A 16,088-nucleotide genomic window follows, 5' to 3' on the forward strand; every position below is an offset into this window, starting at 1 on the left:
CAATAAATGCTTGTTAGACAGACAGGTAGATAGATAGATGGGTGGATGATGGATAGATAGAGTGAGTGAGTGAATCTGGGACTCCCGGAGGCGGGCCTGAGTCCCTTTGGGCAAGTCTGAGCCCCAGAGTTATACGTGAGCATTGCTGGAGTGTCTGTTCACAAGAGCTTGGTGTCTCCAGCCCAGAATGCTGCTGGCCACGTAGGAAAAGCTCAGAGCCGTTTGTTGAATGAACGAATAAAAGGAAGATGACACACGTTACAGCCTCCTGGAGTGAGTCTGGGACTGGACTGTGTGTTCAGAGTAACTAAGAGCATTCCTGCCATACATGTGAACACATCTCTACCCCGGGGTGTGTCTGGGTCCCCTGGACTGGGTTTGAGATCCCCACGGGACACATCCGAAGTCTCCGTGGGCGTGTCTCCCAGGACAACCGGGGGCGCGTGCAGGCCCCTCTGAGTAATGTCCGTGACCCTCCGAGGTGCACTTGAGGCTCCTGGAGTGTTGTGTGGGTCCTCAGTGTGGACCCGGCCCCCTGACATAGGCTTGGAGCCCTGTGGGGTAGGTCTGGGGTCCCTGGAGGTGAGTCGTTGGTCCACTAATATGGGCCTAAAGCCCTCTGAGGTGGGTCTGGAGTCCCCTGTTGTCTTATCTGGGGATGCCCGCGCTGAGTCAGGGTTCCCTGAGGTAGGTCTGGGGCCTAGTGGGGTGTTGTCTGGAGTCCTGGGGTACGGGTGGAGGGGTGCACTGAGGGGGATCTGGACCCCAGAGGGCTTGCGACACCCGTCCCACCCCTGCGGGTCTGGGCCGGCCCTGACCGGTTCTCCTCAGGGATGTGCAACGCCATCATGGTCAGTGGCTCCTGGCACTGCACGGCCCAGCCCAGCCGCTCGCCGGCTCGCCGCGTCTCCACCTGCAGGAAGTGGTTGGGCATCCGGCTCCACGAGACAGGCATCAGCATCTGCACCTCGAGCCGAGGCGGGCACTGTGGGGCCGGGTTCTTGCGCTCACTCAGAAACATGGCGGCTGACAGCGGCATGATGTTCTGGAGGCACAGAGGTGTGCACCGGTCACGATTCCCAGCCCTCTCTGTCCTGCCACTCTGCTTCCAGGGAGACCTCCCGGACTGCCCCACTTTTCAGCCACTCTGCCAGCCTGACCTCCCGCACCTACTGCCTCAGCCTGCCCCATCACCGCACCCTCACCTTCTGCTTCCCCAGCTCAAACTGGATGACATTCTGGTGGGTGGGCAGGACAAAGACGGCAGGAAACAGCTTCGTGTTGGGCTCCACCTGGCAAGACAGAAGAGGGCAGGATGAGGAAGCGGGTGACCCGGAGGTGATGTTGAGTGTGGATTCTGAACCCTGGGGTCGATTGCCCCAGCTTGATCCTGCTGGTGTCTACGGATCCAAACTCAGGCACTGAAAGCGCCCCAATGACCCCGAGGCTGCTCACGGGCTGTCCCCCTTCTGATCCGGCCAGGCCAACCTCCAGCTCCCCCGGGATCACTGTGCATATCATGCCCGCCACCATTCCCACTTCTCTCCCAAGACTCATGCTTCAAAACCCAGAAAGTTCTTCTGACTGCGCTTTCCCTCCAGCCCCTCTGATCTCCGCAGCGGAACCCCCACACCACAAACACCATCGTCTGTGAAGCCGTCTTGCCCAACCTGAATCTAACCGCACCTCTGGACCCGTCTCCTAGCTCCCAGGAAATACAGGGGACAGAGGAAAATGTTAAAACAACACCAGGGGGATGCGACAGCCAGATGCAGACTGGGAAGCTAGGCCGGCACTCCCGATGGCGGTAGACACACGAATCTCCCAGGATTAAGTTTGGCATTCTCATTGGGCAGGTCTGGGGGGAAGCCTGAGATTCTGCATTTTTAAAAAATTTTTTTAAGTTTTATTATTTATTTTGAGGGGGGAGGGGCAGAGACAGAGGGAGAGAGAGAGAGAGAGAGAGAGAGAGGGAGAGAGAGAGAGAATCCCAAGCAGGCTCTGCATTGCCAGTGCAGAGCCCGATGCGGGGCTTGAACTCACGAAACCGTGAGATCATGACCTGAGCTGCAACCAAGGGCCAGCCGCTTAACCGACTGAGCCACCCAAGGTGCCCTGAGAGTCTGCATCTCTAATGAGCCCCCAGGTGAGGCAGACCCGGCCGGTCCAGGGACCACACTTTGAGAAGCAAAGCTTTACAGGACAGACAGCCTGGTTTCTTCAGCAAACACATTTCGAAGAGAGAGAGAGCTGGAAGGGAAATCTACATAGGAGACTCGAGGGGTCTAGAAACTAATTAAAATAGAAGATCTTATTTGTATTCCAGTTCAAATGAACAAATGGGAAAAAGACAGTTTTGAGACAACCGGGGAAATGGGAACATGGACTGGATATTTGGTTAATTAATTAGGAATTATTGGATTTGTTCGTGTTTGTTTTTTAGATCCAAGTGGTATTGTGGTCATGCTTTTTAAAAGAATCCTTATTTTTTTAGAGATACATACTGAAAAGAGATGAAAAGATACCTGGGGACTCCTTCAAAACCATCCAGAGTGTATGGCAGTGAGGGGGGCGTGGAGGCTAAAGACGACACGAGATTGGCTGTGAGTGCGTACTCGTTGAAGCTGGGTGGTGGGGACATGGAGGTTCAGTACGCTATTCTATTTTTGCATGTTTTTGAAAATTCCCCATTTGAAATAAAGTTTTAGGGGCACCTGGGTGGCTCAGTCAGTTAAGCATCTGATTCTTGATTTCGGCTTGGGTCATGATCTCACACGGTTTGTGAGATCGAACCCCGCATCGGGCTCTGGGCTGACATCATGGAACCTGCTTGGGATTCTCTCTCTCCCTCTCTCTCTGCCCCTCCCCTGCTTGCCCGATCTCTCAAAATAAGTAAAGTTTAAAGAATAAAAATAAAATAAAGTTTTACAGAATCCAAGTTAGATGGATTAATGGGTGGATAGGTGGATAAATATGTCATAAAGCCAGTGTAGGTGGTAGATTCTTGGTAGTGGGTATGTGGGTGTTCAAAGTACGATTCCTTTAATTTTGTTGTACGTTTGAGATCTTTCATCGTAAAACGTTGAAAAGGAAAAGGCTACCTTAGGATTCATCCTAGGGTGTTCCTTGATTGGTGAAAGGTTGGAAATTGATGTCACCTGGCCTAAGAGGGAATATGGACCACTCTCCAGGGTCAAGCCTGTCTCCTCCGTTCTGGGTGTCAGTTCAATGCAAGGTTAACTAGGTGGTCCCCCTGGAACTACCCAGGTCTGGCCTGTCCTGAGGGCAGACTAGGAGCTGTTTTTGTCCTGTCTCTCTGGGATCTGTCCTCAGAGGGGGTCTGGAAGGGTCATCCCAGTGTAGTGGGACATGAGAACACTGTTGCTAAGTTGCTGAGGGCCGGGCTCACCTGGAAAAAGGTGTTGCTTTCTTTGCCATTGGCAGTAAATGTCATCAGGCCAGTGGCCAAGTCCACGAGGCAGCCAATGACAAGGTCCGTGTGGCTGATCCGGCCCTGCTGCCCCGAGCTCACGAAGTCCCCGCCCCACACCATGTAGCAGTTGCTGCACTTGAGGCTGGAGGAAACAGGAGTGGTCAGTGCATGGACTCTGGACACTTCCTTCCCCAAACTCCCAGGACACCATGACCTCAGAGCTCCATACCTAAACCCCCACCACCTGCAGACCTGATGCCGAAACCCTGAGCCCCTCAGAGTGAAGGTTCTTAGAAGTTGGCTGGGGGTTCTGGGAGGAAGAGAGGGAAGGAGAGCAGGAAGAGAGAACAGAGAAAGGAGGAAATGTAGAAAGGGGAGGGTGAGATGAAGAAGGAAGAGAAAATGGAAAAGAACAAATGGAAAAAGAAGAGGAGAAAAAACCAAGAGCAGGAGCCATTGTTGGAAAGTCAACAGGAAGAGAAGAGGAGAAGAAGAGGGGGAGGGAAGCTGCCGAGCCAGGTGCCCAGCACTGACCTCTCACTTCCCACTGTCCCCACCCCTCCTGGGCACCTGCTGTGGACGTTGCCTTGTTCGTCCCCCATGGTCACCGTCACTGCCCGGACCTTGCTGAGGTCGAAGTTCATGTCGTGTTGATGGTAGTCGGGGGTGACCCAGCCCACCCACACGCAGCTGGGCTCCTGGCCAGCGAAGACCCTCACAGAGTAATAGTACTAGAGAGGCAAAGGGGGATCAATGGTCAGTCTGGAAGGCGGGTGACACAGGGCTTCCCTGGGACTCTAAGTTGGCCTCTCTGGATTTGCAGTGTCCTCTGGGAGTTCAACAATAAATTACTGGTTTTGAGACCCCCTGGGTCTATGTCCCTGTTTCTGTGTCTACTGATATATTTTTAGACTCGGGAATCCTCTGGGACTATTTGTGATACCCCCAAATTTGGGTCCCTCTCCAAATCGCAAAGTTACTGATAAATAATAGTTAACAAACAACTTACAAGTTAACTCACAAGTTAATTTACGTAACTTTTATAATCACCATCAAGTGGGTACAACTTTTATCCTCATTTTACTGATGGGAGAACCATAAAGCTTCCATAAAGGAGAAGGCATAGAGAGCAGTTGAGGTGACTTACCCACTTGGCACCCAGGTAGCCCATAATCCTAACCACGAAGCTACCTGTCTCAGAAAACATTCCAGATTTGGGAAATCCCTAAACTTTATTGAGATAATTGTCAATTTTGCTTCCCAGGAATATACGAGAGTAGCTATTAAATTTGGGGGTATCGAGTTTATATGGGTGAACCCAAATATTGAGGTCCCAAGTCTACATTGCTATATACTCTGGATTCTGGGATCCCTGGGAGTTTTATCAGTGTGCCTTATAGCTTCATGGTGTTCCCTGCAATTTTTAGACCCCTAGCTATATGGATTCAGGGGTTCAAGGGATTAACTCAGTGTGTGCTCTATTTTGTGGACTTCAGTACATATCAGGGTGTCCCCAGGAAGGGAAATTACTAGAGATTGCAGCATGAAATTTGGAAATCTGAGGGGTCTCGGAGTTAAGGGCCCCAGGTTCACACCGTGGTGGTATTGAGGATGATCTCGGGGTCATCACGGTTGTCGGCAGGCACCACCTCTCGAGGGAGTCGAGGCAGAGTGGGAGTGGCTGGTGGTTGGGTCATCATGGCGGCCTTCTTGGCCTTGAATAAGAACCTGGTGATGAGGAAAGGCTACCGTGAGAGCCAGCTTTCAAGCCCAGTCCCCCCAGGCCTCTTCACCACAACATTCATGGCCCCCCGTCCATCCTAAATACATCCCATTTCTAATGCCCAAGACCTCGCCTCTTGAAGGATAAAACTCCCAACTGTGTCCGCATAATCCATTCTGGAGAATCTGTGCTCTGTGCTTGCTGATACCCAGTCACCCAAATTTAAAAGTGCCTCTGGGAACATGGAGGTTCCCTTTGGGGCCTACAGTGGTTCCCCAAGTCTGCATTTCTCATATGGGTGCTAAAGGCATTTGGGAAAGGACAATTCTTCATTGTGTGGTACTGTCTTATACACTGAAGGCATGTTGGATTCCTGGAGCAGTGCCACCACCTCAACAAACCGTGATGACCAACATCGTCCATCACGTCCAAACACCCGCCGAGAGACACAGAACTACATCCCATTGAAAACCACTGCCTAGTAGAGGAAGACACATTTGCTTCAAATCAGGTTTAATGCCTTTTGAGAGTCTCCTTTGAAGTTAGCTTTTTGGGGGCACATTTGAGACAGAGAAGTGACCCCAATCTAGAAGACCAGTGGTGTTCACTGGGATACCCTGGGGTACCATCAACTCTCCCATGATATTTTAGTGTCTGTCCACTATAGTGTCCATGGATAATGAAGTCCATTGGGTGAAATGCTTTGAGGCCCATTAGGTACCCCCAAGGATAGGGGAGTTCTCCATAGATATAGTGGGGTACTCTGATTTTACATCCTCAAGGAAATGAGGGCATCCCAGGAAAAGAATGGGGTTCACTTGAGGCATGATAGTCTCCCTCAGTGTTCTGACTCCTCTTAACATATATGGGGCCACTCTGGGATACATTGGGGTTCCTCAAGTTATTGAGGTTACCTAATTGGGGGTCCCAAACCCCACCCTGGCCCCACCCTTGACTCACCCTCTCTTCTTGTTCTTCTCTGTGGTAGCATCCTTCTCGTTCTCCACCCTGGCGGGCGGGGCCTCTGCCCCAGCCTGGGCGTTGCCCCCGGGTGCCCCCTCCTTGGCAGTTCCTTCTTTGGCCCCCTCAGCCTCGCCCCAGCGCCCCGCTGAGCGGCGCAGGTTTTCATAGTCCGGGTCGGGTTCTGCCGCTCTGACCTCATCCTCGGCGGGGGGCTGCAGGCCTGGGGGCGCCAGGGGCGTGGCCCCAGCCGTGCAGCGGAAGTGCTGGTGGAACTGGACCGGAAGGCTGAGCCGGAGAAAGAGCATCTCCACGAGACTGTTCTGGGAGCCCCAGGTGCGGTGGCTCAGGCGCAGGCAGGGCGGTGTATCCACAGTGCCATCCACGCGGGCCACCTGAAGGGAAGCAGGAAGACTGAGCCGGGCAGGCAGGCTAGGCCATGGGTCCCAAACCTGGTACTCACAGAGCCGCCGTTAGGCCTTAGAGCACCTGTGTGAGAATCAGCCAGCCTGCTCCTCTGGGCGGATGCGCTCCCCGTGGGACACACAGCTTGGCTGCGGGGTGCGTTCAGCCCTCTGCCAATCTCTGTCTAGGCACCTGTACAGTGGCAGCCCTGGTCAGACACTGGAATCCACTGGAATCACTTGGGGAGTTTCCAGGACCTACCTGTGCGTCTCACTCCAGACTAAGTCATCCACCCATCCATCCATTCCACAAATACTTACTGAGAGCCTACTGTGTGCCAGGCACTGTTCCAAGTGCCAGGAACACATCAGTGAACAGGACAAAGGCCCTGCCCTCCTGGTCTCTTGGGGAGAGTCTCAGGGAGAGCAGGCCAGAAGGGGCAGAGTTTTGTAAAGGCTCCCCAGATGAACTTTTGCTAAACTTTCTGTATATGGAGACACAACATTAAGGAAAGGGGGCGTGTCATAATGCACAACATGACGAGGTTATAGAGTGGCTCCACCTGTGTGCCCAGCACCCAGATGGAGAAACAAAATTGACCAAGTCCCTCAGGAGCCCCCTTGGTGCCCACTTAGACACCACTCTCTCAAAGGCAGTGAGGGATTCTGATGAGAGAAATGTACCAGCCTGGCTTAAACAAGAGGCAGGAGCTGACAGAGAGCAGGTGCCTGGCCTCTACGTTCCAAAGACAGGCTCTCCAAGGTTTTCTGGAGACTCCATAAACAACTGGAGTGGTTCCCACTCTTTGATGTCTCTCTTCAAAGACCAAATACCAAGACCTCTGTGCTCCCTTTCTGCCAGCCAACAAATTTTACCCAGAAACTGTGGCCAAGATTTGCTGTTCTCAGAATGTCTGCAGGGTCTTTTTCTCTACTCTCTCCCATCTCTTATAGACCCTGTTTTGCTCTTGGGCAAGAGTCTACTGACCATCTCCCTCCTGTGACTTGTGTGCAAAGTAACTAAACTTCGGAGGTATTCTTTCACGGTAACATCCTCCTGATTTAGCACACCATAGATTAGCTCTGCCTGTTCTTGAACTTTCTACGAATGGGATCCTACAAGATGTGTTTTGTGTCTGGCTCCTTTCCTTTTTAAATTTTTAAAAATGTTTATTTATTTATTGCTGAGATGGGGGAGGGGGATGCAGGCAGAGAGAGAAGGAGAGAGAGAGAATCCCAAGCAGGCTCTGCCCTGTCAGCTCAGATGCAGGGCCCAATCACTCGAACCATGAGATCATGACCTGAGCCTAAATCAAGTGTCCTGACGCTTAACTGGCTGAGCCACCCAGGCACCCTGTGCCTGGCCTCTTTCTCTCGGGATTATGTCTGTGAGATTCACCCGGGTGGTTGTGTGTAGGTTAGTCTATTCATTCTCATGGCTGTCTAGCATTCTGTTCTTTGGGTTGAGAACACATCTGGCAGTAGCAGGAATTAGGAGGTCCACATCTGTTCCACCAGCCTCTCCCTCCTCTGGCTCTGGTCTTTCTGCCTCTGCTATTGTCCCCTACAATCCATTCTCAATGGAGACCTTTCCAAAAGTCACATCCAAACTGGACATTCCCCTCCTTTAAACCCATCCATTCTCACCTAGTTGCAAAATGCCTCCCCACAAATTATTGATTAATTACAAAGAGAAAAAAGTAATTTATGGTGGAGAAATCTGAGAGATTCCACCTAAACCAAACAGTCAAAATTAATGTAATTGGTAATAAGACATAATGACATTATGTGCCTCCTGATATTCTCCATCAGGCAGGACACAATGTCTTGGTATTTCTGCCAAATAGGTGTAACTTGTACCTAATCATGTGGCGACATTCAGCAAACCAAAATGAGAGCTATTCTGCAAAATAACTGGTGTGTACTCTCCAAAAATGTTAATGTCATGAAAGACAAAGACAGACTCAGGAACCTTCTACATTAAAGAATAAAGAGGAGAGCGTGGGTAGCTCAGTTGGTTGAGCATCCAACTCTTGATTTTAGCTCAGGTCATGATCTCACAATTGGTCATGAAATCGGGTCCTGCATCTGGCTCCATGCCCAGCATGGAGCCTGCTTAAGATTCTCTCTCTCCCTCTCACTCTGCCCTTCCCCTGCTCATGTTCATGCTTTTTCTCTCCCCCCCTCAAAAAAATTTTAAAAAATAATTATTAAAAGAATAAAGAGACATAACAACTAAATACAACATGTAATCCTGGATTTGATTCTGTACCAAAAAAATTTTTTTAACCACCACAATTACTAAAATTTGAATACAGATTATGAATTAAGTAATAGTACGTATTGGTGTTAAATTTCCTGATTTTCATGACCTGACTTCTGTAATTGCAGTTCTGTAAGAGCATAGCCTGTTCTGAAGAAATGCATATTGAAATGTTTAGGGATAAAGAACCATCATGGGGGCGACTGGCTGGCTCTGTTGGTAGAGTGAGCAACTCTTGAGCTTAGGGTCCTGAGTTCAAGCCCCACGCTGGGCATAGGGTTTACATTAAAAAAAAAAAAAAAAGAGGCATGATGTCTCCAATGTATTTAAATGATTCAGAAGGGGGGGGAAGGGATTAATCCAGCTCTTCTTTTTTCCCCTCCCCCTATTTTATAGGCAAGGTCCCTGGAGCTCAGACAGGTTGTAGTTTGCTGAGGTTATACCTGACAAGGTAGCCCTGGGAGCTCAACTGTCCCAACATGCCCTTCTACATGGTTTGTGGGCTAACACGGAAGAAAAGGAGACACTTGGGGAAGGGAATTGTGGGAAGAATAAGGTTTGGAGGCAGATCAGAGGGTATTGAGTGGGGTCAGTCCTCACCTCATAGTGGGGGTGCTCAAGGGGTACAGCCTCAAATTGGGGAAGGCTTTTGCTGAACCAGGTGGTGACCGGGCGCTGCATGTTGATGGCGAATGGCTCAAAGCCTTCCTGGAGGCCACAGATGGCAAAGAACCGCAGGGAGCTCACATCCTGGCCCAGGTTCAGGTGACCCACCTGACCAGGTCCCAAGCTGCAGACAGGCAGGAAGCCTGGTGGGAGGGGATGGATGGGCAGGGGTGAGGATAGGTGGGCAGGGTGGGGGCAGGAGGGGAGGAGGTACTGTGGAAGGAAAGGATGGAACGGGGGAGACTAGGGATGCAGTGTAGGGTCAGATGAAAGAAAACCAGAAAGGGGCCACGAGGCCAGCCCTTACCATCCCCAACCTCAATTTCCCGGAAGGCCGTTTCAGAGCCTGAATCGGACATCAGGACCTCGCCATTGAGGGTGAAGATAATGGTGTTCTCTGTGAGGTCGATCATGCAGCCCACGACATCGCCTGACTGCCAGGGACGCCCGAACGGTTCACTGCCCAAGTGCCAGCGCTGGCCCTGTGAGGAGGTGAGGGGAAGATGTGGGGTGAGAGAGACACAGAGAAATGGAGACATGCAGAAGCAAGGAGAGACATGTAAAGATACACATGCAAGGCACTGGGTTCAAGACATGTGGGACAGACAAGGGGTCACCCCCACAGGGTCCCCATCTTTTCCCATATTTGCATCCATGATCTTTGGAATGTAAAGGATAGGCTTTCATGCTTTCCCTTCCCACTGATCTCTGTATCCCATCCCTTCTGCCTGCGTTCTCTACTCTTTCCGTGGCTGGTGCTAGGGTTATGCAGACCACCAAAGTGGGAGTCGGGGGTTCAGGGCCGTGGTAAGTTAGAAGGATGGAAGGGAAAAGTGAACCTACCAATGTCCCCTCTACAGACTCACATATACCCATATGCCCCCAGAATAGGTAAATGGATAACGAGATGGATGGATGGGAAGTAGGGTGCACGGCCAGATGGAAGAATGGAATGGAAGCTTACTCTACATTGGTTGATACAAGGAAGGAAGAAATTATAGACAGATAGATGGATGAGTGGGTGGGTAGATGGATGGATAGGTGGACAGGTGGATAAATGGATGAGTGGATGGATGCATGCATCAAATGATTTGATCGATAAGTGAAATCACAAATTGCTTAAATAAGTGAACGGCTAAACTAACAAAAAAATGAATAAACGGATGGAAATGTGGATGGGTAAGTGGTTATTTGGGCAGATGAGTAGATGGGTGGATAGTCGGATTTGTGGATAGGTGGATGGATGAATAGACAGATGGATGGTTGGATGGAAAGATGGATGATGGATAGATATGTGCATGGACAGAGAGGGATGGATGAACAGATGGACGAGTGGTAAGGCAGATGCAGGGATGAGTGGACAGTGGGGCACAGACAGAGGCAGGGCTGGAGTGTATGAGTTGTGCGGAGGCACCACAGGGCCTGGCAGAAGGGAGCCCAGGGAGTACCCACGCGGTGCCCATTGAAGACATAGGCCAGCTCGTCAGCTCCCAGCTCCACGTCAGGCCGCAGCTCAGGCCTCGCCCAGCCCACTCGCATCTCACCGGTGGTGACTGCCTCGAACTCAAAGTACCAGCGGCCACTCTGCACCGTGTAGGATTTCTCTGCCCGGAAGATGCGCACCCGGTCCCAACGAGACTGGCTCTCCACCTGACCTACAGAGTCAGGGGCCAAGCAGAGTCAGAGACTGGGTGGGGAGTGGATCCCAAGGCACTGAGAGGTTGGTGGGAGACACCAGAGAAGGTAAGGGCCTTGGGGGGCTGGGGGAAGAGGGACGATTTCTTGGTGTTATAGGAGAAGAACTGGTGAATCTCAGACTAGCCAGAGGTGGAAAGGACCTACTCAGTGAGACTCCTCCCCCACCCCCTCTCCTTAGCAGTCAGAGCCCTGAAAGAAGGGATGCTGACAGAGACAGAAAGTCGGGTCTGTCACTGTCATGGTCTAGGGTTAAGGGTCAAGATTAGGGTCGATGTTTAGATTTAAGCATCTAGAGCCAGATCAGGGAGAGAGTGTCAGAGTCAGGCTCTAGGAGGGGATAGAAATTGGAGTTGGGGACCACAGCCAGGATGGGTGGTTGAGGTTGGGATTGGGATAGGTCAGGGGTCAGGGTAGGGGTTAGAAGCTCTCTGAGTTCTTGGCTGGGTGGCTCCATGTTGAAGCTATGGTCCAGAGGTTAGAGGTTAGGAGTCAGCATTGGGGGTCAGGAATTGGAGTCAGGGATTAGGGATAGTGCTCACTGGGCTCCTGACCTGGCAGCTCAGTGTTATAGCCATAGCCCAGGCAGGGCTTGTGTATGATGAGGGTCAGTGGTCAAGATTGGGTTCAGGGTCGGGGTCAGAGTAAGGGTCAAGCTTATGGAGTGCAGAAAGGCTCAATGTGGTAGATGTAGCCCATTCAGGGGCTGAGTCAGGTCAGAAATCAAGGGTCAAGGGACGAGGTCCGCATCACGGCAGGAGTCAGGGTCAGGGACCTGAGGTCTGCACTCACTGGGCTCCTGGTCCGGCGGCTCAATGTTGTAGCCATAGCCCAGCAGGGTGCGCACGGCCTGGCAGAGGCTGTCCCGGTTGCTGCGCTTGGTGGCCTCGTCCAGCAGCCGATAGGGCACGAGGCGAGGGTTTCGGCGCGCTGGGATGTCCTGCACAGCACTGTAGCTCCAGCCCTGGGCCACACGGTCTCGTGCCCACACGTTGTGCCCATTCTCTGCCAGCCGGTCCACCAGCGTCATCTGCGCCGGTGTCAGCCGCACGTGGCTCAGGTCTAGTGGCGCCGGCTTGTACCCATTGCTCATCATGTACCTGTGGGTGTGGCAGGGCTTGTTGAGATGAGACCCTCACCTCCACCTCTGGGCTCTGCTCAGTGGGATCTCTGACTTCTGACCCTTGCTCCAGGATTCCATGATCCTGAGCTCTGAGTTTTGGAATTGCTGACCTTTGATCTCTGACATCAGGGTTCTATAACTCTGTTGAATAAGCTTTGAGATACTTGGCTTCTTTACCCAGGATCCTGTGAGCCTAGCAAGGGCTTTCATGTCACTGACCTCTGGCCTCTCTGACCCCTGCATTGTGATTTTGGCAGCCTCCTCTTCAACCCTGGAACTCTGACCTCTCACTTCTAACTTTGAGGTTTCTTACCGCTGACCTCAGAACTCTATCACTTCAAATTCCTGGCTTCGGAGTCCTTGACCTCTGAACCCTGACCTCTATCCCCAAGGACCTCTCACCTATAATTTTAGGGACCCTCACTTATGACTCCAACAGCTTCTCACCTCTTTCTATTGACTCCTTGACTCTGACTTGGAGAAATGACCTCTGTTCTCTCATTTTCCCTGATTCCATGGCAGACCTTGACCTTGGGTCCTAACTCACACCTACTGTCCCTCTGGGACTCCTGCCTCCATAATCCTGACCCCTCCTCAGGACACTCACCACTGACTCCAGGGCCCTGACCCCTTGTCCTATGACCTTCACCCTAACCTGTGACCCTTTGTCTCTGACCTCAGCCTCATACAAGACCCCTCAACTGCCCAGCCCTTATCACGTCATCCCCAGCCCACCCCCCCCCAAGCTCTGTTCCCCAGAGGGACCTGGGCCACCCGCACTCACGTCTTGGGGAGTTTGGTCTTCTTGAGGTTGTCCTCCGCCTTCTCATCTGCCATGCCCACGTGGCAGCCCAGTGCCAGCAGCGTCCTGGGGCGGGGTGGGAGGGCAGTGTCACCTCACACAGCCTTCCTGCCCCTGGCCTCCCCTCCCCCAGCCCGGCTTCCCTCCTCCCCTGCCCTTGTCGGTTTCTCACATCTCTTGCTCTGACTTTCTGGGTGTCTGTCCCCATCCCTCTGTCTCAGTCTCTGTCTCTCTGACTCCTGTCTGGCCTTGCTTCTTTGTCTCTGCATCTCTTTGACGGTGCCCATCTTTTCCTGTCCACCTACTTCTTTCCCTGATTCCACGTCTCTCTCTCTCTCTCTTACTGACTAGCTCTCTAGTCTCTCTAGCTGTCTGTCTCTGCTTCACAATCCCTGTCTCTCCTTGCCCTCTTCCTCACCAGCAGTCGGTCCCAGACCCTTGCTCCCTGCGCCCCCCCCTCACTTGAGCGTCTCCCCCGACATCTGCAGGTTGTAATTCCTCTCGGGCTCTGGTAGGCTGTGGAAGTCCACAAGACACGGGTGCAGCCTCTTATTGTCATCCCGAACCTGGAGAAACCCCAGTGTCAACTTTCAGGGTCCCTTCCCTCCCCCCAACACTCCCAGACTGTGGCCCCTGACCTCCTGCCCTTAGTTCTGCCACAAGAACCCCAAGGACGCCCTGGTGCCCTAAAGTCCCTTCCCCCAACCACTGGCCCCTCCCTGCTCACTCCCCCAACGGCAAGTCTAGCCTGAGTCCCTCATGCTGCAGGCGGCCCCTCACCGGGCCATAGGTCCAGCCCTGCTCGATGCGAGTCAGCGCCCAGAGTTCATGGATGTTCTCTGCCAGCTTCTCCCGAATGCGTTCCAGATGGGGAGGCAGGACAATCTGGAGGCAGGGAACGGTCATGAGATCCCTGTGTTCCTTCCAGGCTGCACCATGACCCCTCTCCCCAAGGACACGTATGAGCCCTGGACGGTTCCCCCAGATTTTCCCTGCTATTCTGAGCCCTGCTCCTCATCACCATCACCTGACTCCAGGGTTGACACTCAGTCCAGCTGAGTAAGGACTTCGAATCATGGAATTAAGGAATTATCTAGGAATTGGGACTCTCTCCCCCTTTGGACTGGTTGTTCCATGAGGACAGGGCCTGGGGCTGCCTCAGTTTCCACCACTTCCCCAGCCCATCCCACAGCCAGGCTCAGAGGAGATGCTTGGAAAGTGGTTGCTGAATAAATGGGCGAGTCTCTTTCCTTCTTTGTACGATGAGGATCGGAACAATACTTACCTCATAAGGATTCAGTGATGTAATCCAGATAACTACTCAATCTTACGTAGTTTATGTAAGTGCCTGGTGCACAGTGGGTGCATAATAAATATTTATGTTGTTAGTGTTCTACAGACAAGAGATAATGATGGTTCGGACCAGGGCAGGTCATGGGGGGAAGCAGAGGGGGTGGGAGGGATGTCCAGGAGGCCAAGTGGACAGCCCATGAGGCTGAGAAGCTGGGGGAGGAGGAGGGAGACATCCAGAAGGGGGCCCAGGCTCTGTCCTGGCTACAGGGGATGGCTAGTTCACCATGAAATAATATCACTATTGCTACTGATAACACTAACTGTATTGAGTCCTTCCTATTTACTCAGGACCGTGCTGAGCGCTTCACAGGTATTAATTCATCTGACCTCCACAACTGTGAGACAAGGTAGGTTCTATTGTTATCCCCTTTCCTCACAGATGAGGAAACTGAGGCACAGAGAAGTAAAGCCACATACGTACGGTAACACACAGAAAATCAGACCCTCGTGGTCAGGCTCTTGAACACAACTTATGTGGCCTCTGATAGGGACATGTTTGGGGGGGTGGGGAGTTCAAGTTGGGACAGGAGGAGTGGGAAGGCCCAGATGGAAGGGATGCCAACAGACTAGTGGAAAAGATCTCAAACTTTGGAATCCGCACATGGGTTCAAATCAGCTGTGTGGCTTATATAGGTTGCTTAACTCCTCTGGGTCTCACTTTCCTCAACTGTAAATCAGGGGCAATAATAGTCTTTTCTTGGGACGCCTGGTTGGCTCAGGCGGGTGAGCATCCAACTCTTGATTTCAGCTCAGGTCATGGTTCTCACGGTTTGTGAGATCGAACCCCACATGGGGCTCTATGCTGTGGGCACAGAGCCTGCTCGGGACTCTCTCTGACCCTCCCTGGTGTGTGTGCACATGCTCTCATGCTCTCTCTAAAAAAAAAAAAAAAAAAAAAGACAACCCAAAAACTTTAATAATTGTCCTTTCTTTAGGGGGCTATAGTGAGGACTCCCAGAAGGTGGGATTCTGTCTTCCGAGAGTTCTTTGCCTCCACTCTGCCTCAGCTTCCCAATCTGTTGTTAAACAACAAGATTCCCAGCTTCCAAATCAGCTCCCCACCTCCCTGACTCCTAAGGGAGTTTGTCTCACTAGGAAACCCTTGCAGGGCAGGCAGTACCTGGACAGTGTCCACAGGGCAGGGCACAAAGTCAGTGTGTGAGAGGCAGCGGCTGGGTCCCACCAGGTGGGGCCCTCGAGGCCCCTCCCGCCGATACTCCTTGATGGGCTCCAGATGAAGTCGCTCTCGAGGGAGCACAGCTTCATGGCATGGGGCATAGCCAGGTGGAGGGAGGAACTTGAATTCGCCATGGCGGCCACCAAGAAGGAACCGTACCCTGAGTGGGAGAGTGGGGTTACTGGTGAGGCAGATTACAAGGAGAATCTGTGCTCAGTGAGGGTAAGGGAGCAATCCTGGGATCTGTGGAAAGTTCTGGGAAAGATCACCGGGCAGCCATGGAGTCATGGAGGTCATTTAAGGTCAAAGAGAATGTCTGAGGACAACGAGAATCAGTGGAAAATCAAAAAAGGAGGGGGCACCTGGGTGGCTCAGTCGGTTGAACGTCCAACTTCAGCTTGGGTCATGATCTCACAGCTTGTGAGTTCGAGTCCTGCATCAGGCTCTGTGCTGACAGCTCAGAGCCTGGAGCCTGCTTTGGACTCTGTC

General features: G+C 52.2%; 1 protein-coding gene across 1 annotated transcript in view; it reads right to left on the bottom strand.

Moving 5' to 3' along the window:
- RYR1 (ryanodine receptor 1) overlaps positions 1-16,088 on the bottom strand; it is a 112,577-nt gene that overhangs the window by 79,358 nt on the left and 17,131 nt on the right. Inside the window, exons 20-33 of the mRNA XM_042970107.1 lie at positions 15,543-15,759; positions 13,850-13,954; positions 13,532-13,635; positions 13,052-13,135; positions 11,937-12,244; positions 10,902-11,104; positions 9,757-9,931; positions 9,384-9,592; positions 6,117-6,511; positions 5,029-5,161; positions 4,004-4,164; positions 3,410-3,575; positions 1,206-1,292; positions 819-1,045 (exon numbers count right to left, since the gene is read on the bottom strand). Of these exons, the coding sequence (XP_042826041.1) occupies positions 819-1,045; positions 1,206-1,292; positions 3,410-3,575; positions 4,004-4,164; positions 5,029-5,161; positions 6,117-6,511; positions 9,384-9,592; positions 9,757-9,931; positions 10,902-11,104; positions 11,937-12,244; positions 13,052-13,135; positions 13,532-13,635; positions 13,850-13,954; positions 15,543-15,759 (2,574 nt within the window). The remainder of the gene's footprint in view (positions 1-818; positions 1,046-1,205; positions 1,293-3,409; positions 3,576-4,003; positions 4,165-5,028; positions 5,162-6,116; positions 6,512-9,383; positions 9,593-9,756; positions 9,932-10,901; positions 11,105-11,936; positions 12,245-13,051; positions 13,136-13,531; positions 13,636-13,849; positions 13,955-15,542; positions 15,760-16,088) is intronic.

Source organism: Panthera tigris, chromosome E2 (genome assembly GCF_018350195.1).
Source record: "Panthera tigris isolate Pti1 chromosome E2, P.tigris_Pti1_mat1.1, whole genome shotgun sequence".
In the NCBI taxonomy this organism is placed as follows: domain Eukaryota; kingdom Metazoa; phylum Chordata; class Mammalia; order Carnivora; family Felidae; genus Panthera; species Panthera tigris.